Source organism: Channa argus, chromosome 2 (genome assembly GCF_033026475.1).
Source record: "Channa argus isolate prfri chromosome 2, Channa argus male v1.0, whole genome shotgun sequence".
Classification (NCBI taxonomy): Eukaryota; Metazoa; Chordata; class Actinopteri; order Anabantiformes; family Channidae; genus Channa; species Channa argus.
In genome coordinates this window covers 21,537,075-21,562,438 of record NC_090198.1, presented here as the reverse complement: position 1 = coordinate 21,562,438, position 25,364 = coordinate 21,537,075, and the positions used below count along the sequence as shown (strand labels likewise).

At 38.3% G+C, this 25,364-nt stretch overlaps 3 protein-coding genes across 8 annotated transcripts in view; 1 reads left to right on the top strand and 2 right to left on the bottom strand.

Annotated features, from left to right (window-relative positions):
* plekha7b (pleckstrin homology domain containing, family A member 7b) overlaps window positions 1–548 on the bottom strand; it is a 60,998-nt gene extending 60,450 nt beyond the window's left edge. For 3 of the 6 annotated variants that reach the window (XM_067496374.1, XM_067496393.1, XM_067496395.1), the window contains exons 1-2: window positions 222–547; window positions 37–113 (exon numbers count right to left, since the gene is read on the bottom strand). In XM_067496374.1, coding sequence (XP_067352475.1) covers window positions 37–113; window positions 222–304 — 160 coding nt within the window. In that variant the 5' untranslated portion in view covers window positions 305–547. Of the gene's footprint in view, window positions 1–36; window positions 114–221 lie in introns of all 6 variants that reach the window. The other 3 variants (XM_067496376.1, XM_067496394.1, XM_067496373.1) reach the window with 2 other exon arrangements.
* A 4,130-nt stretch (window positions 549–4,678) lies between these two features.
* Window positions 4,679–10,771, top strand: nucb2a (nucleobindin 2a). The gene is made up of 13 exons (XM_067496369.1): window positions 4,679–4,811; window positions 5,150–5,287; window positions 6,223–6,330; window positions 6,528–6,660; window positions 6,797–6,900; window positions 7,413–7,598; window positions 7,720–7,810; window positions 7,937–7,995; window positions 8,077–8,169; window positions 8,352–8,441; window positions 8,549–8,719; window positions 8,949–9,009; window positions 9,094–10,771. Exons 1-13 carry the CDS (start codon window positions 4,788–4,790, stop codon window positions 9,321–9,323), a joined length of 1,488 nt encoding a protein of 495 aa, XP_067352470.1. The 5' UTR covers window positions 4,679–4,787; the 3' UTR covers window positions 9,324–10,771.
* A 307-nt stretch (window positions 10,772–11,078) lies between these two features.
* On the bottom strand, window positions 11,079–18,362 carry caprin1a (cell cycle associated protein 1a). The gene is made up of 17 exons (XM_067496368.1): window positions 18,199–18,362; window positions 16,777–16,911; window positions 16,301–16,363; window positions 16,140–16,226; window positions 15,554–15,795; window positions 15,377–15,459; window positions 15,104–15,259; window positions 14,952–15,004; window positions 14,766–14,849; window positions 14,495–14,656; window positions 13,645–13,753; window positions 13,433–13,494; window positions 12,849–12,980; window positions 12,494–12,653; window positions 12,008–12,196; window positions 11,800–11,906; window positions 11,079–11,660 (listed from the first exon to the last, which is right to left on the bottom strand). Exons 2-17 carry the CDS (start codon window positions 16,909–16,911, stop codon window positions 11,574–11,576), a joined length of 1,911 nt encoding a protein of 636 aa, XP_067352469.1. The 5' UTR covers window positions 18,199–18,362; the 3' UTR covers window positions 11,079–11,573.
* Window positions 18,363–25,364: the final 7,002 nt, after the last annotated feature.

Here is a 25,364-nt window from a genome sequence, read left to right as displayed (position 1 = left end):
CAGCAAAAACCAAAAAACGTGTGATTCGTCGCGTACCTGAGCGTATCATGTGTCCGGAGTTTACAGGTTCACCGGTGCGTGGATGGAGCCAAGTGGTGCTACGAGTTTTATCACTGCAAGAAAGACACCTGTTACTGCACGACAAAAACCACCAAAATCCCCCACACCCTCCGTAATGACTCGTAATAAGGGCGAAGCGTTGACTAGTTGAAGCCCCTCACTTGATAAAGAAGACCCGGCCATCTCTGCAAACTCCGTACGACCAGTGGTCAGGTAGGGCGTCCCGTCCGAGAGGTGCCGCCATGATCTCTCGTCTCCGGCTCGGCTTGTCCCCCCACCCCCCTTCTCTCCCCTCTTTCCTCTCCGCAGACTTTTTCCAGGGAGCCCAGATAATACCACCGCTAGGGCTGCATACTTTTTAAAGGGGAAGAGCCAAACTGGGCAACAGACTCGCCCCAAGGCTTCGTTTCTTGTGGTGGCGTGAGCTGCAGAAAGCGTGGAGCTGCTCGCTGGCGTAAGACGTGGACATCACTGCGGAGAACAGCAGGGTGTAGCAGAAGGGCACTGGATTAGAGCACCGGACCTTTCTGGACAATGAGTTTTGGCACATAAATAAATTAGGAATTAATTGTTATGAGGGTTTCTGAGAGTCTGCTTGCACCAAAATAAAAATAATATAGTTGTAAGTTGTATTAGAGGATATGATTTTTCAGCCAAACCAACAGAAACTTGCTTGATTATGTGTCTTTCAGGTAGCTTATAGCAGGGGTTCCCAAACTTTTCCATGCCAAGATACCCAGAGTAGTTTCTGGCCCCAGATAGCTTTACAAGATTAAAAACCTATTGTCAATACAGCTAATTTATGCAACTATTTTATACTAACAAACATAATATAATAACATTTTCCATTATCTTTGTAATTTGCCAAGAACCCCAGCCCCCACTTGAAAACCACAGGCCTAAAATATGGGCGCTGATTAAATCCACACCCTGCAAGAAATGTTTTGACATATACTTATGAGAAAGAGGTGAATTATTTCTGAGGGGACTGAGCAATTAAAAGTCTGGATTGCACTGTAGCCAGCATTTTATTCGGAAACTTTTTGAGAGCAACATGTTCCTAATAACAAACAGAGAAGGTTGCATTGTGCAAGGACAAGAGGAAGATAATCGAAAACAAGGATTTAAGTCCGACAACACAAAACAGCCTTAAGGTCAACTGGGTGACCTTTTGGTCAGAGGGTTTGTCCACATTTTAAATCAGAATGACTCAGTCAGCTTTGACCTCATGTGAGTAAAGAGGACAAAGCTGTGCCAATCCGGGGAGAACACACCGTGATTATTCTTTAAAAGTTGGATCACAATACAAGAGGTTTTTTTATATATACCCTATTCTTTCGATGTAATTTTCTTGAAACAAAGTTTACGTTTTTTTTAACTTGAAACACATGTATTTTTTTATACATGTGATTCAAGTTATATAAATTAAAAGGAGTTGCCATTGCAATAACCTTCCAGTAATCCATGAATGTAGGATTTTATTACCTTTATTACCTTTATACATGTTTACTGATGTACTGCATAAAATATACTACATGACAAGTGGGCAGACAAAATCACTTGCGTGAAAATACCTTGACATATACAGTCAAGTACCACTGTATGTGTATGTGCATAAATTGCACATGAAGCTTTAGGGGAAGTTTGTCATGCTCACATCACCTTCACTGCAGTCACGGTTTGAGGACAAAGAGCCTTCCTGACCATGACACATTACAATAATGCTTACACTGCATCAAACAAACCTGCCCAATTTACCAATGCTACCATAAATTTTGCTTGAGCTGTGTGAGTGCAGGCGATGTTCAAAGTCACATTCATGTCAGTACAGGAGTCATTAAGCTGAGCATCAAACATCCTAATGTGCTCTTTTAAATTAAAGCAATAATATGATTATTTCTGTGTTACATTACCTGCTTTAGGTGGGAAAGAGTAAAAGGTATCAATAAACTTGTTTACCAACTTTAGAAGACAGAAACCAGAGATCAGAAACCCAGCTGTGTCTTAGCCCAGACATTCTTGTGTTTCCAGGGTGAGCATAAGTGAACAAAGAGCACCAAACTGTCAACAATATGACCTCTGATTTCCTTTGTTGATACATTTATCTATGGGATCAAGGCCATAAAACATTTCCTCGAAAAAACAAACTTACAGCTGCTGTGCCTAAAGCTAAAAATAAAAAGGATTCTTTTTAATTGTGTGTTTCTAACCCTGTTAAGTATCTTTTTTTAACACATAATGAGAAGGGAATTACATCTACAAGGAAACGACAAAAGACATGGAAGAACTGAATAAATGGTTTGCAAGCACAACAAATGCACATCCCAGGTACAGTGACTGAAATAGTTTCACCTTTAAGTACCAATCTCAATTTCTGAATCATAAAAGCCATCATTACTTTACACCAATCAGAGAAAAGCATCAAACATCTTAACAGAAGTTGGCGGAGACTGGCAGAGATTAATCCATAATTGTGTGTCAGTGTGCACTGTCTTGTGTAGATTGTGTCCAATGATGTTGTGTTCCATATCTACCCCGACAAATGATGTGCAGAGTAGCTAAAATGCATACATACTGCAATGTAATACTATGATTTTCCCACTTAGTTGCACTTTTGACCTTGCTATAATTTATCATCACCCCCCCACATACACACAAATACACACACACTTATACATACTAGTTCACACACAAAAACTAACTACACACAAAATTGATGCACAGTCCAGTGCAGTTCTGCAGCATACTCTGCTGATTCCTGCCTCTTGGCTGCCAGAGGCTTACAATGCAGCAAGGTGACTCAATGTTATTGTCTTCTCCTCCGAGAGCCCCCTCCTGCTGAATCACAGCTTACTAAAGGTGCCGAGCAGAAAATTTAATAAAGATTCTCTTGTGATTTCCAGGTCTTCCACTGAGAACATTTTAGATCCTATTGTGTCTGGCAAATGTCCACAAAAAATCAATATGTGGGAAATCAATAACATCGCTTTTTAATTGCAGCATGACAAGGTTCTATACAGAACATAATCAGTGCTAAATTGTTAAACTTAAAGTTTAAGGTAATATTTAAACTATAGTTCCCTGTTTATTATGCCGTGCATTTTATTATCGCATGCCTCATTAATCATAAATGCATTGTAAAGAAGTTCTGATTTTCCCCATCTGCTCAACCTTTCTTTCAGTATACATGCTAGTTATGATCAAAGACAATGATTAATTGTCTTCCAGTCCAGTGACATCTAGGGCGGGGGTGTTATAATTAGTCATAAGCCAAACGATCCAGATAACAACTATCTTGAATTATTGAATTGCTGTATCTGCCAAGGCCCATAAAAAGTATTTTGGAAATTGTTCATTCTGGTAGTCAATTTGCCAATAAAAAGCAGAGTCCTAGGTAAGAAATTTATGTCTTTATCCTAGCTGGTCCAAGCAGCTGTTTAAGGTGTTATCAAGAAGGCACTTAATATGGACCTAATTTTCTTTTGAATTATTTTTTACTGTAGTTTTCAGTGTGTTCATAATGAAGATTACTTAACAGAACAACTGCAGCTGCAGCTCATAACAATGGTCATAGTTTTATGGTTGGTTTTAATCATGGACTCATGAGTTCGCCTGAATGTGCCTTCTGGCATATTTGACCACTCAGGCCAACTGTGAACAGATGGCAGAGATGGATTCAGCCAACACATCACAACAGCGCCCTCTGCTGAAGAGATGGGTGCTCAGCAGGTGATTCTGCACAGGAAGTAAAGGTCAATGAAAGTTGTCCCAGTGCTGTACAAGAAGTGAAGATTTTCAGCTTTTCAGTTTTGTCTAAGTCAAAGTGAGCATTTTTATAACCTGATGTGAGTGCAATGAAAATTGCCATTTAGTTATTCACAAAATACTTCAGTTATGACAATGCTTCATAGGCAAAAATAAGAAAAACATCCTCAAAATACCCAGTGGCAAAGGGCAATACAAAATACAACACTTGAGATCAATGAATACGCTATGCTTTTTGCAATAAAACACAACATTGTAGACCGAATAACTTAGAATAACTAGAATAAACCTGCAGATATAAAATGTCTTCAGAACAATAATTCTATTTTCATCAGCTTATAAAATGATTAGTGCATAGACAGAAGAATGATCATCTGTAAGAACAGCCACAGTTTCCCATATAAGATCTCCCCATAAGGCCAGTGAGTAGAGCAGAGGTGAGAGGTGGCATTAAACCAATTAATCATAGAGTGCTCCTTCCTCAATTGAACAGGAAAGGACACAGAGCCTACGCATTGTGTAATTTGTTAATTGTTGAAGAAATAGCACAAAGGGCAGATCAGATGTGCATTGTTGTTCATTAGTGTCTATATTTTTGTCAAATAAATATTTCATTAAATAATAAATAAATAAATTTAATACATAAACAGAATAGCTGGTATACACTAAGGGAACAGTGGAAATTGTGTTTATAAGAACACCGATGCACTTGCATCACCTACCTGTATTTACCGTGTTTCCTCATACTCCGTTTTTCAAGCGCTGCTACCAACCAATCAGCCACCTGCTCCGTCGTCATCTCGCCACGTACTATTCAATGCAACGCAACTTGTTAGTGGGTTTGGCAGAAAGCTGAACTGGCCAATGCGGTTGAGGCTAGCATACTCACAGCCTACCGTGCTTGGCCAGCGAGCAAGCTGTCGACACAGCTGAGAGGAAGCGACGGGAGTAAAGCAGACCAGATGGGGTCGTGGATTCATAATAAAGTTAGTATAACAGTGACGCACGTCGGTTGTGCGTTTAAGTCAACCTTTTAAGAGATTGTTTATTTTTACGGTCATGTTACGTTAGCTGCAGTGCTTGTACGGACAGTATAACGTCACATGGTGCTTTATTCGTATCAGCCAATGCTGTTAGTTAGCTAAGACCAGCAGCTTCCTGTGGATATTATTAGCTAGCCAAAATGTACATTAGAGGCTAGAGAAGCTAGTAACAGCGACATAAAAATCCTTGTGTACCCCGGGAAACGTTAACTGCTGTACCTTCTAATACTCTTCAATGCTTATGTTACTGTAATGTAAACGACAATTGTCCTCTTTCCCAGATGTGTTGCCGGGCCGTTCTCGCCGGCTGGGTTCTGCTGCTGATCCACCTGCTGTGTTCAGAGGCAGTGCCCATCAGCATAGATAAGACAAAGGTCACAGAACAAGAGACAAAAACCGAAGAGCCTCCAGCTAATGTGGTAAGATGTATCATAGTGTAGAAATTAATAGAAAGTTTATTACAAAGCATATTTCCGGTTTTAGCTTTAAAAAGATTTCACGTGTTTACGATTTTGGTTACAGTTTGTTCTGGGACGATACTGTTATTGTTGAGCCTTTTTATAATAATCTTGAAAAACCCTTCACTTGCATCGATTGTGAATGGGACTCCGGTGCCACTCCTATGCAGTTATGTCACTATCGGCTGCTTGCTAGCAAGGTTGTAACTTAAACAAGACTGTGATAAAAGCAGCTTGACTGATTTAAGCGAGGAATGACATGATGGCCGCTAATTGCCTCACAGAAAGTATGAATTCCAAAAATTAATTTCATCACCTGAACCTGCATGTTGTAGCTTTGTCAGTATAGTGATTGGTCTGAGACTCCGGATGTATTTAATGTTTCCATTTACTTTAAATGCAACCTTTTCACTGGAGAAAAGGAAAGTTTGCATATGACAAGTTGGAGAAGTCAGTAATACATTTATACAGCTTAACATAAGAGCCATCTTGACTCGTCATGTATCCCATGAATCAAAATATTTTGTAATTTACGGTGTCCTTATCAGACAACTCAAGTGTTCCTAATAATGAGTTATCACTTAAAGTAAAATAAGAAATTTCTGTAGCAAATTACTGAGTGTATTGTCTTTTGATATTGTGATACCTAAATTTGATAACCCTAATTATTTCTGATGTCCCACTTTCTTGAAACTTTGATAACTGTGATAATGTTGCTCACTATGAAATGAAACATCCTAATGTTAGTCTTGTTCATAATATGTAATGTCTCGTTGTCAAGACTAATTTCTACCTTTGTGACAATAAAAGACCACGGTAAAAATGTTTGAATTTGAATTAGTAAATTTCATTGCATTTAAAAAAAAAAAAAACATTTGATTTGGTATATCTTCTAGGACACAGGACTCCACTATGACCGCTACCTCAGGGAAGTCATCGATTTTCTAGAGAAAGATCAGCATTTCAGAGAAAAACTTCACAACACAGACATGGAAGACATTAAGGTATGCTGCTTTTCTGTGCATTAGTCTTACTAGTATGCACAGTTTCCACCAGCCTTAGATAAACTGTTGGTAAATGTCTTTTACTTGTTCAGGATTGTGTCTTATCTTTTGTGCAAATAACAGATGATAGCTATATGTGCCGCCATAACTCACAGTGTAAATGACACTAAGTTATACATCATTCATGTACAATACAGCAAGGTAAGCTGGCTAAAGAGCTCGACTTTGTCAGCCATCATGTCAGAACAAAACTGGATGAGTTGAAGAGGCAGGAGGTAAACAGACTCCGAACCTTGATTAAGGCAAAGCAAGACCTTGAAGGAGGGAACGGTATGTTGTTCAGAAAAACATATATATTTCATTATGATTTAAAGTAAGATGCTACCAAATAAGCCTTCTGTAAGGAAATATCATGGTATACATCTCTTAATGTTTTTATTAATGCCATCATTTACTTCCTTTACAGATATTGCAGTGGACCACCAGGCTCTGCTGAAACAGTTTGAGTATCTGAACCACATGAACCCACACACTTTTGAAGTGGATGACCTAGATCGGCTCATCAAATCGGTAAATCTCATTGCAACTTTGTACCTTTTTAAAAATGTTAAAGTAATGACACGCCAAGGTTATCCACTTATTTAAACTGATGTTGACCTTTTTTTAACTAAAGTCATTGGGCAGAATACACAGGATCAGTGGAAAATACACACTTTACAGACATGTTGTCTTGGCACAGATGTTAGAACAGGAACACACAACTGCTTTGTGTTTATGCCACGACAAATGCCCATAGTCACTGATAGTAGATTGTCTATAGTGGGGAAACCTGCAGTATTCTGTAGCTAGGGTCCTTTGACCTATTTGTCAGCTGATTGTTTTGTGTTTAAATTTAAAGTTTTGTTGTGGCCGAATGTTGTGTGGTGACTGGAAAAATGTTGAATTGTTAAATACTTATTTACCCCATTATATTCTGCGGTTTATTTTAGTTTTGCTGGTGTTACATGAAACAACATGAACAACATGAAAAATTGACTTTTATAATGGACCTGACTCTTATCAATGTTTTCCCCTGCATCAAGGCCACTAAGGATTTGGAGAACTATGACAAAGAGAGACACGAAGAGTTTAAGAGATATGAAATGATGAAAGAGCATGACAGGCGGGAACACCTAAAATCTTTGAATGATGAAGAAAGAAAGAAAGAGGAGGAGCACTATGAGGAAATGAAAATGAAACATGCTGACCACCCTAAAGTCAACCACCCCGTAAGTCTGGTCTAACTGCACACCCAAAAAACAAAACGCACACACACAAAAAAGATGGAATATGCAAATATTGTTTTTTATTCAGCTGTAATTCTAATGTGATTTTGCTTGTATGTCTCAGGGTAGCCAGAATCAACTGAAGGAGGTGTGGGAGGAAGCTGATGGCTTGGACCCTGAAGACTTTGACCCTAAGACATTTTTCAACCTGCATGGTAAGACTTTCCTAAACAGTATTTGTGAAAGACTGGACTGAATTCAATACGACAATTATTATTTGCACTGTTATTAGAATATTAAGAATTTTCTCACCAGTGTCTATTCATATGTTCATAACACAGACAGCAATGGAGATGGCTTCTTTGATGAACAGGAGCTGGAAGCCTTGTTCACAAAAGAGGTAAAGTCCTAGCATCTGCTAATCTGTAGTTTCAGTAAAGTTTCAATAAATGATCTTGGCGTTGACTGTCTGTAATTTCAGCTGGAAAAAATTTATGATCCCACCAACGAAGAGGATGATATGGTGGAGATGGAAGAAGAGAGGCTACGTATGAGAGAACATGTTATGAATGAGGTACAGGAGATCACATGGGATTGTGTGATTCATTGGTTAGTTAAGACTGATGAACCCTCACGAGGGATATTAAAAACCAGGCACTATACTACAGAGATAACATATGATGTTCCTTTCTTTCACTACTAATATTAAATACATAATATATTGTAAAACACTCTCTGCTCTTGTCTTTCTCATAGGTGGATTCTAACAAAGACAGGCTGGTCTCTTTAGATGAGTTCCTGGTTGCAACAAAGAAAAAAGAATTCTTGGAGCCAGATAGCTGGGAGGTAAGACACAATAAATGTGATTCACATTCACATTATAAGTCTACAACATTTACCCAGAGAAGAAGCAGGTCTTGGATAAATTTTGTCCCATCATATTGTGTTCTCAGACCCTGGAGCAGAACCAGGCCTACACAGACGAAGAGATGAGGGAGTTTGAGGAGCATCTCGCTCAACAGGAACAGGACCTCAACGAGAAGGCTGTGGATCTCCAGAAACAGAGAGATGAGCTAGAGAGACAACAGGAGCAGCTTAATGCACAGAAAATAGAGCTGCAACAGGTAAGGCGTCGCACATTGTATACATTTATTTAGAATAGGTTAAGTCTAATGAAAAAATTAAATATAATGCTGTAAGTTTATAGTAAAAAAACAGTAATAGTTCTGTAGAGAGTTTCCTCTGTATTAGACTTCTAATGTTTTTTGCTGGTAGTGTTAAGTGTTTCCCAGGCTCACATTACAGTAACCATCCACAGTAGTTTGTGATGACATAAAAGCACTTTTGTTACAGGCAGTTGAGCATATGGAGCGTCTGAAATCCCAGAAAGTAGAACCCCCTGCTGAGGTTCACGGTGAGTTTTTAGTGCAGCATTTTATGTAAATGATTTTCTTCATATCTCTAAGAATGCAAATCTGCATCTTTGTTACATTTGAAGACAATGCAGTCCCAGAGGTACATCCACTTGACCACCAGCTGCATCCTGAACAAGTAGCTCAACAACAAGAACATCAGTCTCCACCCCAGGTTCCTCAGGATACACCTCAGGATCCACAAAATCACGAACAACATAATCAAGACCAGGCCCAGCAAGGTCTGCCCCAGGAACACCAGAATCTGCCACCAGGCCACCAAGAAGCTGCACAAGGCCAGCAAAACCAACCATAACGAGGCTGTGTAAACTTGAGCCTCCACAACCAGACTTTATGCAGCACCTCATCTCCAGCGTTCAGAGGAACAGTCCCCTCTGAGTGCTACACCTCTTTAACCAGTGTGACTTGGAGGACACTTCTGATGAAGGAGAGCAGCACAAAACAAATCCCAGATGAATGACGTAATTTTTCAATAATATCCAAATCTTTGGATAATATAACAGAAGTACAAAATTAAAATGACCAACCAAGGAAGTGCATTTAAACGTGCACATTCATTTGTTTGCCATCAGAAATAAGTAAGAATGTTTGGCAGTGTGACAGGTTTTAAATATGAGAGCCTGATGGATATGCATTCAATACAGTTGGTGAAGATCACTTTGATTTTCTCATATCTAAAACAGGTTAGTTTACATTGCAGCAAATAATGATTTAATAAGAAATGCCATCTTACACGTCAGTTTGCTCACAGCACTCATGTTTATCAAGCAATTCTTTTACCAATACTTCAGCTTTTCTTAATGCTTGTTCTTGCTACAGGTGACCTGTATACCACTAATCATTTTTAAGGGTATATTCAGAGTTTTTCAGCTATTAAAATGTTTACTCTGCCCAAAAAAAAAACCACCAGGTACAGGACTGGCTATTTTGGGGCCACACTGCAGCTGCTCTCACTGTTTTTTTTTTTTTTAATAATAAAAGGTGCTAGGTTCTTAAAATGAACAGAAGTGTGAAATCACACACTCCAAAAATAAACTTCATCCACCCTGTTTAGTTACAAAACTTTAACCCTGACTTTTTTGCAAATAAGTTTGTAAAATAATTTGCTTTCTGCAAAGTGAGTAAATGTTGAACCTGTGAAATGTTATACGTAACAGCACAATTGGATTTTTAATTTTGGTCTGTTCATACAAATATGTATGTTCCATGCTATTTGTGAGTTGATCATGACATTTAATTTAAAACTTATGTTTTAATTTTATCAGGTGTAGACTCATTCAGGTGTCTTAAACGTCTATATCAAAGCTCTCTGTTGAAGCCGCTGCTTAATTTGGTGTTTTGGTAACGGAAAGGTTTTGAGACAGAAAGAGCAGATATAATGGTGACATTAAGCAGCATTTGTTTTAAATTATCATTTTCTCAACAAACTGTTAGTTTGGTGTAATTGTTATCCTGGTTGCTTTTTTCTTTTAATGTTGTGGTCTCTAGCTGTAAGACTGTGGCCATAGGTGTTTACAGTTCTGCCTTACCTTGGTTTTACAGTATACAAGATTGACAGTGGACATTAGTATTTGGAGTGTCATTTGTTTTTTTTGTGTGACAAGTGTTCCTTTTAAACAATACTGCATTATAATTTGCACAAATTGTACAGGTGGTGTTTTTGATAGCTTGCTGCTGGATAAAAAGTCATTTGGCCATACTATAAACCTCAGTTCAACATAATAAAATGGTTATGAACTTTAAGTTTGTGCAAAATTGATGCAGTAACCACTAGAATAAACAAACCTTTACAGTACAATATAATATGAAATGTAGATCTTGTTACCTTTTACAAAAAAACAAAACAAAAAAAAAAAAACACAAAAGTGGTTTGTCTACACAAGAGTCTTAATTACCCGATTCCTCGTGCATGTGGCTTAGTGACAGTACTGTTACAAAGGAGTACTACTGGTGTTCCCAGCAGGAATCATCTAAGCACAAACCCAACACTGAAAATTCAATGACTGAACTAAACCAAACTGATAATAGCATAAGGTCATACCATTAAACAGAAGGTAGCAGAACACTTTATTGAAACAGTCTTAACCAGTAACAGCTTACAAAGAAGTAATGGCATAAGAAGTGACAGTGGGATTAAAAATAACATTAAATGCTTTTTTGAATAAGATCAAAAGGAAATGTGGCTTACAGCAAAGGGCACAAGAAAATCATTCTCATGGAATCAGTCTGACAGTGGCAGAGTACTGTTAACATTTATTTTGTACAAAAAATAAATTAATGACATCTTTCAAGTTTACAGGAATATCTGTTTTACATCACAGACCTTCTGATAATCCTACATGTGGTGAAGTTCAGCATTTTGTGTTAAATCATTACAAGGATTTAGACAGACCAAAGCAGGCTGACTGATAAGTAGGCCAGGAGTTTGGGGGGAAAAAAAAGATTACAGTGACAAAGAAAAAATTGTTATAAAAGTGGGCTGGGGTGAACACATTCAAAAACCTGAATGTTCAACGTGGCGCAAATTGATGGTCCTTAGGATCCTTTAAGATCTCATAGCTTGAGCATTACCTCGAGACAAACCTCGAGGTCCTTGGCCAGCTCCCCGCTTGTAGCCTTGCTGGTATCCCTCCTTGAAGAACAACAGGAATTTATAGTGACTAGCGATCTTACATATTTGCAAATGCAGAGACAATATCTTAATAGCAGCTATTATATGCTATTTCATTCAGCTTCAAAGTATTTTAATTATTAACGAGAGAGCACCTTACCTGCTGGTAGGCGCTATTGGAATAGTCCCGAGATGTGTTAAACTGGGTTTGACCATAACCACTGGTCGGAGCATTTGAGAAGGGAGGACGATAGCCTTCATATCCCCCTGATGACAAATTACAATATTTAACAGCGGACCTGTGTAACTACCCAACTTAGGCAACATTATTGTTATTTCTTTATCAAAAAGTGGTTTCATATTTGTACCTCTAAATCCATTGGAGGAGCTCCGGTATCCGTTCATCATTCCACGGGCATTCCTGTGTCCACCCCTGGGCACAGCCCTGCTGTTGTAATAGGGCTGGGCCGACTGTCCAAACGCTGAACCTGAAGGAGAATCTTCATGGCCTCCTGTTGGTGGCATCACCTGGTCTTGGGGCTGGAACCCACTTACAACTGGAGTAGTGGTAGACAAAACTTTATAAGTCTATGCTGAACTCGTATGGGGTCAGATAAGGTTCTGCTTTAATATATAAAATACTTTCAACAAGATGAAAAAAAAAACCTAATTTTAACTTTGTTACAAGGGATACTAGGTCCTACAGTGCAACTAAGAAGCACTCTTGATCATATAAGAGCTTTCATGTCTTCTGAGACCCATTATTAAAGGGAAATGCACACAAGGGAAATGCAGTTGTCATTGCATGTCAACTGATTTCTCTGTAAACATGCGCCCAGATACTCTGGCCTCACCTGATTGTAATGTGTCCTGTGGGATGTCTGGCTGGTCTACAGTACTGTCTGACTGATTGGTATAGCCCTGTCCATAGCCACCAGGAAACTGGCCGGGCTGCTTCATAGGGTCTGCTTGGCCATCAGTGGCTGGAGGTACAGGTGCATTCATATTAAATACCTGAGAAGAGAAAGATACATTTTCTGTAATTCCATCCATACCAAACCATATCACAATCACAATTTCTGTAAATGTCTTTTTGCTGACATTATTAAGCTGTGTTACATGAACCTGAATGATTCAGGAAAATCTATAAATCAAGTCCAAACATGTCCACTGAGACATTGTTTAATTGGACCCAGATAGAAGGCATACCGCTTGCACTGACTGGAAGGGAGCTGCATTGACATTGATGCCTCCGGTGTGGGTGGGTTTCGAGACAGGCGGAAACGCAGAGGAAAGTGAACATGGAGCGTGGGACTGTTCAGATGACAAAGACATCGATGCCTGGGGGGGAGGTGTGGGTTAGGGTTAGGAAACACAAATTGTGGTGAGGTTAAAGGTAGGAATGGGATAACAAATTTTCACTTTAGAGCTTCCTTCTACCTTTTTATAATATTGAAATTAACCACATATCTTTAAAACTGGATAGAACTTAACCACACTTTTTAATGACCAAAAACTGTGTCAACATATCTTCACAATCAAGTTTTGATTACCATCATAATCATTAACCATGTCATTATATGATCACTGCTCATTCACTTATTGAACTTTCTTCCACTGTTATTTACTGAAAATCCCATTGTGTTCATAAACCATGACGTGTCAAAGAATCACATTAAATTTAATTAGCACCGCCTAAAACTATATAACCTGTACTACCAGTTATTCTGCTCTATCGGGCCAAACAAATGTGTCACACCATCTACTTCCTGCTGCATCTCTACTCTACTTACTTGTGAGGGCTCTTGTGCTCCAGACACTGCACTTGTTTGAGGAAGTCTGGACTCAGAATGTGCTGTTAGAAATAACAAACAAAAAACAAAAAACAGCACAAACAAAAGTCAAACTAAAAGAAATAGACTTCAATAAATGGAATAACAACCTCTTTATCATTACAATATGTGAGAGAATTTATCCCATAAGATATATGTTAATTGGTGCTCACTTGAAGGGCAGCCCATCTGTTGAAGGTCAACAGTCTGCCCAGGCTTCATTGGCTGCGCAGACACTATGGCTGGGTCCATGGCCTGGCCGTCAAACTCCAACATAGAGTCCTAAGACAACCAAGCAAAATCAAATATAGCATTTTACTCTTTGGGAGACCTGTGTGTGTGTGTGTGTGTGTGTCATTTGTTTTTGTTTGCTGTTTTTTTCCCCCCACATCACGTGTCTTACTACAAGACATCACTTTTAATATCCAATTAAGTAATCAGGCTACTCAGAGAAAACTAATTTCTCTGGTAATTGGGGCAAATATTTTTATGTACTTCAGAAAACTTGTTCTTGGAAATTTTTGTATAAATGCGGCAGAAGAGTAATCTGATTTCTCCTTGACCTCTGACTCATTTTGGAAGCCGTACACAGATTTTAAAAGTATATTGACAGAAATGCTGTTTTCGGCTTTTCCTTTTTGTGTGTGTGTGTTCCTGTCTCAGCAGAGTGACAACACAGGAGGAGAGAAAGGATAAAAAAGGGCAGCTGAACGATAACAGGAACTGTCTGAATTTTTAAAATTCTACAGGGAAAGCGACTTATTTAGACCTCTACAAAGCACTTTGTGTAGTAAATCTTTTGTTTGACTTGTAGGCAGACTGTTTTAAAAAAAAAAAAAAATGATGGAATCACCCTATTAATAATCGCTCCTTTCATTCAGCCGCATGTTCCTGTTAAGAAACCAGCTTTCTTAACTGAATGTAACCTGGTTACTTAAAACCATGTAAACGCACTGAATGTTGGGTAACACACTAAAAGGCAAATCTGCACAGAATACTACAATACATACTGGACCTTCTCACCTGCATGAAGTTGTACGTTCCTTGCATCTGGGCCATGAGGTCTTGCACGGCCTGCTTTCTGACCACTGGGTCAGTGGCCGGACAGGATGTGACATTGTTCACAGTAATCGTTGGTTCCTGGGACAGCTGGGCAGAGGACTGGTGCTGGAGGGAATTTACTATCTATGCAATGCAAGAACATGTAATAGGTATATTAGAGTACACTAAGATGCAGGGCTTGGAAATATGCATAATGGCATTAAGGACTGTTGTGATACATAGTACAGCATACCTGAGCCTCCACTGTCCATTCCTCAACTTGGTCTTTGTCTGTACTGCTGTATGTAGTTTCTGGAATGAACTGTCTATTTACGAACTATAACACAAGACAAGACAATGAAAATAAATAAAACCAAGAGAAAACTGCTGCTTTGTTTGAATTGCTATGAATTATTAATGCAACAATCAAAATTTTCACCTCTGTGGTTTCAACTTTAATTGGCTCTGTGTATTTATCGGTAGCTGATTCTTCTAATGAAAAGAAACAGATGTGAAGAACTTTTATTTAATTGGGTCACATACTTTTCTTCCTCTCTCACAGACACACGAAGAAAATGTATATTTGGTTACCAGGTTCTGATGGCTGCTCCCCAGCCTTAGACTCAGCCACCACACTCTGCTCCTCCTGTTCCTCTTCCTCCTCACACGTCCCATTCTGATGAGTGTGTGCCCTGTCAAAGTAACCACTTAGCAGCACTTTGTCCAGAGTGTCTTTCAACGATTTATCTGGAACGAAGACAGTGCGACAAGAAAGTGAACAAAAGCAACAGAAAAAAAGCTTAACAACATACATTTATATTAAATAACAGTTTTTTTGCTTTTGGGGAGGGGGTCCATACTTACATGTGGACCCTGCCACAGCCTTGTCCCGACCCTCAAGCAGTTCCCACAAGTGTAGTGAGGCCTCTTCATATTGGTCAGTCAGCCTGTATGCAATACAAGAGGGTAAATGTAAAATTTGGCAGTATGCTACTGGCACTGTTTTCAAAATTATTATTCAAGATATTAAAGTACACACACCTGACATCATGGTTCCTATCAGGTCCCACCAGTTTATAAAACTCATCAAGGAATGCTAGGTCAGTGTCAGTTAGCAAAGGGGAACCAGTGGCATCAGGCCGTTTAAGGTCCTGTCGGACACGGTCATCTCCCAGCTGGTCCAGTAAAAACTGAATCTCCAAAACCGTCTTCAGTCGCCGTTGTTCCATCTCTTCCCGCTGCAGCTGTTCCCGTCTTGCTGACTTTTTTACAGCCTTTTGAACCTAAAATATAATCGTACGTTTTTCCAAACAAATGAAAACCCTGTCAATTTGCACCGTGTACACTGCAGCATTTGTAAAGTCTAAAATTACACTAAGCAAGGTCAAACCAGTGTTGCAGATCAGTGTCAATCTCCTGTTCCATCAGCATGTTGACCATTGTTGACCATATTAGTACATAAGCTCTTGATACAGTATTGAAATAGAAGAACGTATGCTGCAGTTTTCTAAAACTGCTACTAAATATAATTGAAGAGCTGTGTCATCCCATCAAATCTTTAAATTTAAGATGATTTGAACTCATTTGCTAATAAAAAGAACCATTTTAACATAATTTTTTAACTCACCTCTTGGCCCAATGCCAGGAAGCTCTTCTGCAGTTCTCTAGCAAATTCAAGGTTGTTGGTAATCTCCTGGTACTTTGACAAAGCCTCCTACAGGTACATCATAGGAGAAGTATTAAGATTTGTACATCATTAAAAGTATGATTTATGAAGTCCTATCTTACCAGCTGATCCTGATTCAGTCTTTCTCCCTTATTCTTCTTCGCCTGATAGTCATCCAGTTTAGACTGTAACATAATAAAAAACACTAAGAACAAGGATTGCTGCTGCTGCATGAAACATCTTATAATTCTGATTTCCATATCATAATTCAAAAGAACATTTAAGTAATCTGAATGTGAATAACAGTTTCTGTCCAAACATTTATGTTGACGTTGTATTATGGCACAATTGTCTAGAAGAGCCAACTTCATATACCTACTGACAAACAGTCCCTGATACAACTTTTTCAGCAGAGATGGAAAATAATTTTATAATTTCTGTTCTTCCACACCGCTAAGAGGGATAATATGTATTGACATTTTACATGACAGATGTTATCAAAATCTTTGATGACATTCATGACAAACATTCCCACAACATGTTAAACAAAAGAAAATACTGTGATGCCACATTTGAACTTTTGAAGAACTAGCGATACCTTTTTCTTTTCCATGTTGCGAACCTTCTTGTCCATTGTACCAAGAATCTGCTTCATGGTCTCACAATGACTTCCATTTCCCAGTTCTGGAGCGACAGACTGTACAGCACTGTTGCCAACCATTGCTGAAGGCATCTAAGGAGAGGAAAATGACTTTTACACAGCAGGAATTTTTGGAGGGAGGGTAAATGTCATCCCCAAATAGAAGAAACAAACAGAGGCAATTTATCCCATCTAAGACGTGCACTGTGCATTGACTGCTCTGAACTAAACTAATACCAAGGTTTGAAAATTAACGTAGCGGTTACAGTATGCCCTGCAGTGTATAGATACTTGACAGGTATTAACAACCAGGGTGAAAATGGAGAAACGTATAATCAGCTGATGAAGCGGGAAGGGAAACATGTTTGATGACAGTGCTCTCGTTGAGATGATTTCATTACTATTAAATAAAAAAAAAACACTTTGCAATTCAGAACGCGCAGGTTATTGTTATAGTATAAATTCAGAAAGTACACTTTGTTTAAACAATTTTCTAAGTTATGCAAATAACGATACCTCTCTACATAAAGGGGTGGCGGATAAGCAAACAATGACTTATATTATTATTCCGGAAAAAAGCTGTTTTCCTTTTCCATTTTGCGAAAACTCCTAAAGCTACTGTATAGGCCGACTACCACCTGACGTTAACGTTACTGTCATTGCTGTGATTTTCTTAACGTAACTTGACGTGTCATAGTTTAATCCAGGGTCAAAATTAGGAAAGTGAAACTAACCTAAACTTAAACCTGCTGAAACGAGCAAGAGAAAGTGATACCGACGCGATCGAGCAAATCAATCCCAAAAGCCCCGAGGTACCGTTGTGTCTGATCTAAACAAACGTTAATGCTGGTCGCTGGGTACCGTGTGTTAACGTTACATGTGAAGACGCTGAACTAGCATGACGCTAAGTAAAAAAAAAAAAAAAAAAAGTCGGCCTACAAATTAAAGTTCATACCCGCTTAACCTCATCGACAACAGCTAAGTTAACATGCTTTGCTTTTAGCTTCGTTAGCATGCCAGCCTTGGTCCGGTGTACAACGCTAACGTTAGCTATCGAGCGTTAACTAACCTACGTCGAAACAATTTATTAAGGGGACCATATCGCCCCGTCTCATTGTTAGCCAAGCAGCTACCATGCTTGTTAGCGTATAGCGAGTTAACTGGTGTTTTTCACAACCACACCAATAAAACATGAATCTACGTTCATATAAAAGTGGGCCGACTACAAGTACGACGTTTTCATCTGTGGAAAAACAAAGACAACCTCAGGTCACTGCGACAACTGGGTTTGTGCAATCGCCTCGAGTGAAAAGAACTAACGCTGAAGACGAGTAATTAAACTCAAACAGACATTTACAGATGATGACATAGATCACATACCTTTATACTCTTTGTCTTCAAAGAGATTTCCTTTGTCGGGATTCGCGTTAGTACTGTTGAGCTAAGTGTCGTCAGTATCTTTTACTTTCAGTCGTATTTTTCCAGAAAGATGCACAGTCTCACACCGGCCAATGGCTGTCTAGCTCCTGCTAAGCTAACGGTAGCGGCTACAAAGTCCCCGCTGCTGCCCTCAATGTTGCCTGACAGTAAAATATGCATGTTAGGAAAAAATTAGTAATTAAACACCTGCAAATACAAACTGTAAATGTGTACATGCAGAATGTCCACGCTGAATGTATTAAGAAATCTCAACAGGACTGTGTACACTTTTATGGTTTAAAAGATGTGATGACATAGGCCACTAATGTGTTGTGCTGTTTTTGATTTCTTGACTGTATTAATAGCCGAAAATGCTCATGCACTTCCCAGTCCTGAACTCTTTATTTTACTGTTACACAAAAAATCACACATAGTCGTATTGTGCTATTTTCAGTCCACTTATGACTAACTAATGACATGATAGAAATGTGCTGTGCTTGCCCGAGGGACAAGAAAGCTACAAGGTTGTTTGGGGTCCTGTGGCTCACAGGGCCCCAACCTAGTTATATTTATTTACTTTTTTCATTCTTTAATTACTTGTTTACTGGACCCAGTGTTCTGGCTCTGCTGTCTGTGTACAAAAAAAGGTTTTCTATCTTTTGGCTATTTCGTATTGAGGGGAAGGTAGCCAACTTTGAAGTCCAGCATTCAAAGTAAAGGTATGTATTTAACATGAGACACTCCTTATGAAAATGCAAACAGTCAGGTCTGTGATAAACAACCTCACTAATATGCAGTCCCTAAATGAGATAAATGATAACAATATAATACAGTTTTTAATCACACCTCAAATACTATCCTAGGTCCCCAAGAATAAATATCCCTAGGACTAGGGCTGGCTTTGGCAATGTGTTAAATTTTTTTGTATTGTTTTGTTTTTTTTCCAACATGAATATCTAAATAGTGTTACAGTCTTTCCCGTGCTCTCAGCAGTACATAGTGAATAATGCTAATGTTTTTTTATTTATATATATTCAGTCCTACTGCAGTCAATCTGTAAAAACAGACCAAAACATATATTAATCATCAGTGGAAGTGCAAATAACATTACCACAGTTCGTATCAATTGTAGCCCTGGCTGTTAGTAACTTTGCACCATTTTGGTAGTCTGCAATGTAACAAAGAAAGATTTACTTCCTAAAAAAAAAAACTATTCAAATAGGTTTACTAAATGATTATTAATGGTATCATCCAAAAGATATGAGCCCAGAAAGGTTTTCTAGTCCCAGTCACATAGTATTTTGTTAAGGAGCACTCTGGGGTGACATAGACTACAACTGTGGAAAGGTAAATCCCACAATGAAGACAGTTGGCCATACTGAAATAAAAAAGCCTCCCAATAATAATAAAGAATGAACAGAAGGTGGCGCACATGTCCATACATGGAAAAGTCTAACTTATACTGTAAATCCCAAAGCCAGGTCCTTTAGCTGCTGTCTTGGATGATCTCTTTATGTGGTGTCCATTACTAATGTAGTGAGTGGTACTTGTTTAATAAGATCAATGCAATTGAGAGTTTCTGAGTTAAATCCACATTTATACAGGAAATTTAAAAGTGATATGTAGTGCACAAAAATGTATTTAAACATTTCTCAGCATAGCAGCTATGTTCCTGCAAATCCATTATCTTTATAACTAATTGTTTTACTAGAATTCAGAAACATGTTTAGCCCTTAAGTCCTGAGATCACAAAGTGAAAGTTCCAGTCTGTCACACTTTGCATCATATGCTGAAAGTATGTATGGTAAAACTTTCAAAGTACTAGACAGAAAAAACTTTTGCAGTCAGTTTTCATACCTTTACTGGCACCTTTTTCTGGCTTTCTGTCTGTTTCTGTTTTTGTATCTAGTGAGCAGGAGGTGCAGAGACCCCTGCTCCTTTCTCTGATGTGGGTTGCTGACTAATGGCCGTACATCCTTCAGTTCTCCTCTCCTGCAGCACATCTGACTGGATTAAATATGTGCAGAGGATTTATTGTCTGAAAAACCACAAGAGCCTCACAAACACTTTGGCCCCAGACCACTTGTATTGCAGCCCAGGCAAGCCCAACAATTCATTTACAACCCTTCTGGCTTTCTTTGTCTCTATTTCAACTCTCCCTTTCAAACTACACCTATTTAACCATTATCATCCGTGAACTTCTCTTACACTCATATTTACCTTAATCAACTCATGTGTTTTAATTTTGTGATAAAATTCATTTCAAAATTTTGTGATCAAAAACACTGAGGTAAAATCAGAATCTCAGGTCTTTCCAGAAATTCTTTGAGGGTGAAGGGCTTTTTCCACACAAAACCTCTCTTCAGTTAGTTGGCCAACATTAATAATTCATGACCCACATAGATTACAGACAAAACACAAGCATCCTTATATAACTACCATCATTATCATTATTACAGCTGGAGAATTGTATTCACCATTTGCAAAAAGTAATTCATGCGACTGAGGTTTGATTTTGGAGTGTGGTTTAGGGTAGGATTTGTTTGTAATGCAGTCGTTTGGCACAAACTATGATAATGACTATCCACTTCTTTGCATTTAAAAACCAAACACACTACAATGTTTTCTAACTGCTGTGCACTTATAAGACCAAAGCAGTGATGCATTTGGGGATGTGGGTATTTTCAGTTGACTAACAATATCCTATACCACAGATAGTTGCTGTGTTACTGCTATGGATCCATAACCACAGGCTGTATAGTTGTCAAAGTTTTGCAGCAGCATAGCAGCTAAAGAGTAGCAAGGTGATCCCGCTGGTCTTAACCATTGACACCCATCTAGGTAAAGATCCATTCATATGCTCTTAGTGGCTGGACCTGCTGTTGGATGGGCTTTTTCTTGTTTATTTTTTATTACATCCTCATCTCTCTTTCTCTGTCTGTCAAGCCTAAAATAAAATCTCAATAAAGATTTTATGCTCAGACTGACAAGAAAATACCTGTACTCGACCAATATATTATTGAAATATCTTCCATAATGTAATGAGCTAATACGAAAAAATGGCAGCGGATATCCAAATCAGATATATTATAAATTCAAGTTTTTATATGTCACAGATAAGTACAGATTAAAGAGCTGTAATAGAGCTTCTAGTCAGAACATCTCTTTTGCAAGTTACACTGTTCAAGAATACACTCGCTGGCCACTCCAGTAGGTAAATTGGTACAGTCTAATGTAATCCAATAAAGCAGCTCTGCCATGAATTTTACTTGATAACTTTTAAGCTGAAACTGTTAGAAAGCTGATGATTCTACTATGATTTTATTACTTAGGTAATAGTGGGTGCTGGAGTCGTACTAGAGTGCATCAATATTGAGAGGTGGTTGTTTTAGCCATCTTATTTAAATGTAAATGTAGAATTTATGCTAGAGCTGCTGTTTTAATTGCATTACATTGTACAGATGTACAGGTGTCTAAGGATGTGGACAGTGAGTGTGTTTTTTGCCTCATTGGATCACATCCTAAAAGCACGTGTGCTTATTAAGATAGTAAGTATCAGAATAAAGGCCAGAATTTGAGTGTTTTGACCAAATATTTGGATTATGAGTCTATTTTTTTAATATATAAAAACAGTGGTTTTTATTAGCATTGTGTAACTGAATTAGACTTTAATGCATCAGATGAGACAATGTTTTTACCCTTTTAGCCAAAAGTGGAAATACTGCAACAATATTCTAAGTACATGTGTCTGTCTCCTCTGCCTCATTAAACACTCCTAAATTAAATATTTCTAATGCAAATGAGCCAAACGTGGTACATGTGGTAAGGAGGGTTCAATTGAGTCATCATTATTCTTTGTCGCTTACTATCCTGGATTTCTGTCCTCCTGTGTTTGCACATGACACATAAAAATCACATAAAAATAAAATAGCTTTTTGACATAATTTAAGTAATTTAATAAAAATACATTTATTGTCTTCAAAGAATACGTTATTGCAAACAAAAGCTCTGTTATTAATATTTAATTTATTTGATTGTCTGGTATCACTCTGAAGAATAGAAAAAGAATTAGAATGTGGATGAAAGCTAAACTCTGACCTTTGACAGGACGTCCTGTCCTACATTGCGTGAGTCTTGGCTCTCGAATCCCAAACCTTACTGCTATGTCCGCACTTAAAGTGATTTTTTCTGATGCCATGAAACCAAACCTGGCACTTCTGTCCATCAGCGTTATTGGAAGCCAGCTCAGCTCGGGGATGAAAAACCAACAGAGGTTTATCATTTTTCGACCACCTCTGAAATCAGATTTGGAATAACCTTTGTCAGTCAAGGACATGGAACAGCTCTTGAGTTCCAGCTACATACTGTAATTAGTAAAAAATTTCAGAACCATTATGTCAGCTCATGCAGGATTAAGAATGATATTATTTGGGTCATTTTAGGATTTGATTTTCCTGTAACTGAAATACTGTGTTTTAGGCTTGTTGTATTAACATTAAGAAATTCTAAATAACTGTAAATGTTAATGAGATTCAGAGCAACCTCTTGGCCAGTAAACAGTAGGTAAGGATGTAATCTGAACGTATTCTTTGAAAATAACTTATCAATAGTCGATCTATTTATGGCAGAGAAGTAAAAACATATAATGAAAATAAATTCAATACTCTACACAGAGTAAACAGTCAAAGTCAAAACAGGCAGATGCTGCATTAGTTGATTGTATTCGTTCTCAGAGATGACAAGAGATGAGCTGAGCTGAAATTCATGCTTTGAGTCATTGTGTGGTTTTTGTTAAAACTCCATTTTGCTGTAAAGCGGATGGAATGTGTCATGTTTACTCTGCGTTTAGATTCAAATCAATTTAGATGAAAATCTAAACCTAAACTTGGTGCCAAATAAACTCCACTGTCAGTCTGTGTATTTCAAAGTTATAGAAGAGTTTTGGTCTTCCACTGTTACCTCGGGTGAAATCTATCCCCTCAGAAAAACCAAAACAAAAGAGATGTGGAGATAATAATGTTTCATTCAAGGAAGTCAAAGTAGAAACATACTTGTATGCAGCCTGACCATGAAGATGGTATCAACTACCAACTGCAAGTGGTCACAAAAAGTATCAGGTGAAATAGTTTGGGTTGCAACAGTAGGAATTCAGTTTTTCAAATCACTAGTCTGGCTATTACTTACAGGAACATTTAATATCTGCAACTTTAAGGTCAATAAAAGTTAAAAACTTAAATAGCACCCTTTTAAATCAAATATCTACACACGACGAAGACCTGTAGAGACAGACTCCACATGAGTGCCTTGGAGAGACAGAGCCTAAATGAGAAATGCAATACACAATGATAGAATGCCAAGTCAGAGTTTAAACAAACAAGTACAGACCTGGGCAATGACAAATACATGACTGTTTTAAATAAGTGAGCACAGAGCTCTGATACATGCATAATTGTTTCCTATATGCATTCATGCAACTTCAGGACACACAGGGCGGCTGACGTCTGGTTAACATCCTCAACAAAAGTCTCCGTCATGACTCCCACATATCCCAGAATTCCCTGTGCCTCTGGTGAAACATTTGCACAGAAAGAGGGAGTATCTGGACCCTGTCAGCATCTCCCTAAAGACCTCAATTATACAGACTGGCTTAATTACATCAGCTTTGATTGCTATTTCAAATGATGGAAATATCATGAAGCTGTGTGTTTGCCATAACCACCCATCCCTCACTGTCTTATTGCTATTGGAGTGCTGTGTACAATTCTGTCTAGCTCCATTTCTGGACCTGAAGAATAAGTGGGTGTTGTGGCAGTGATGAAAGACTCATGTGGCAGGTGCTCTGCCGATGATCTGGGGTCAAACTCTAGATTGAGCCTGAAGAGCTTTTAAGGAAAGGCAAGCTTTTGACATTATGCACTAGGCATCTGTCACAGTGTGTGGATTTATACAGACACAAGCACATGCTGCCACGCAAAGAGTGACACCTCCCAAGAGCAGTACCAGAAGCACAACAAGTACACCACAGCAACCAGGGCTGAGTTTAGTCATCCAGTGTTCCATAACAGGTCACTACTTGTGTTTTTCTAAATGTGCATGTGAAGAGGAGGTTGTGTGCTTTGCTCTATATTGATATTTCTGTTGTCAACACCAGACTGCTGGGTAAAATTGCCTGTCAGTGGTCTAACCCCATGACTTTTTAATCACGAATCCTCGTAGTGTTCTCACAGCACAGGTCTGAGTCCCAGCCTTAGCAATGGTATCTATTATTAGTACCAAATGGTAACTAATGCATAAACCTTTCAATGTTTAATGACTGTGTAGTGTAGTAGTCATAGTCTAATTTAAACCGATTATCGCAACTGTAAATGTAAAAATCAATTATTGTAATACTTGTTTTGAAAAGATTGACCATTGCATTGTTGCGTATCCTAGAGATGTTTCATATGATTATGTGTGTGGTAAAGTTTTTGTTATTTCATGTGGAAATAAACATAAAGACATAAACTGACATAAACTGTCTTCTCCGTGACAGAGAAATTTTAACATATAAAGAGTGTGCTGATGGTAGTTCAAGAGAGACTGTAAAGAGAGATGCAAACAGAGAAAGAGCAAGAGGGAGATATTGACTGACATCTGCTTTGCAACAGTTCATTATGTAGTTAAAGCTGCAGATCAAGTGGTATTGGTGGTGGTGTGACTATGCATTCATTGTGAGGCAGCCTTATGGTACATCAGGTAGAGAAAAAAGCAGGACATTGAAAATTGAGCTTGGCAATCGTTAACCATTAAATTAAGTATGTTTATTAAGTCTAGGAACAGATATCCTTAACATATAGTTCTAAAACTGATGACAGAGCGGAACTTTCAAAGGCAACCCCATCACTAACACTACCTCTGACTTAAACACACTTCCAATTATGCTCCAACATGTGTAGGCAGCAACTGTCTTGAATTTAAATTCAAGTTGGCTCTAGAATTAGAAAATGTTTAAGGATATTTATCATAAAAATAAATAAATAGAATTTCCAAACTTGTTTGTGCTGAGCAAAAACCAACAACAAAACATTATTGTCACTGTGCTAAGAGACGTATGAGCCAACCAAGGGTTTCTTAGTTTTAGTTTTAGT

What these genes read in the sequence shown, in the direction of transcription:
- caprin1a (XM_067496368.1), bottom strand. Translation starts at nt 16,911, where the DNA reads ATGCCTTCAGCAATGGTTGGCAACAGTGCTGTACAGTCTGTCGCTCCA. An exon ending in CCTTCCAGTCAGTGCAAGCG is followed by an intron (nt 12,654 to 12,848) that starts GTATGCCTTCTA and finishes TTCTCTTCTCAG; the next exon opens with GTATTTAATATGAATGCACC. An exon ending in CCAATAGCGCCTACCAGCAG is followed by an intron (nt 11,661 to 11,799) that starts GTAAGGTGCTCT and finishes TTGTTCTTCAAG; the next exon opens with GAGGGATACCAGCAAGGCTA.
- nucb2a (XM_067496369.1), top strand. Translation starts at nt 4,788, where the DNA reads ATGGGGTCGTGGATTCATAATAAA. An exon ending in GAGAACATGTTATGAATGAG is followed by an intron (nt 8,170 to 8,351) that starts GTACAGGAGATC and finishes TCTTTCTCATAG; the next exon opens with GTGGATTCTAACAAAGACAG. An exon ending in AGAAAATAGAGCTGCAACAG is followed by an intron (nt 8,720 to 8,948) that starts GTAAGGCGTCGC and finishes CTTTTGTTACAG; the next exon opens with GCAGTTGAGCATATGGAGCG.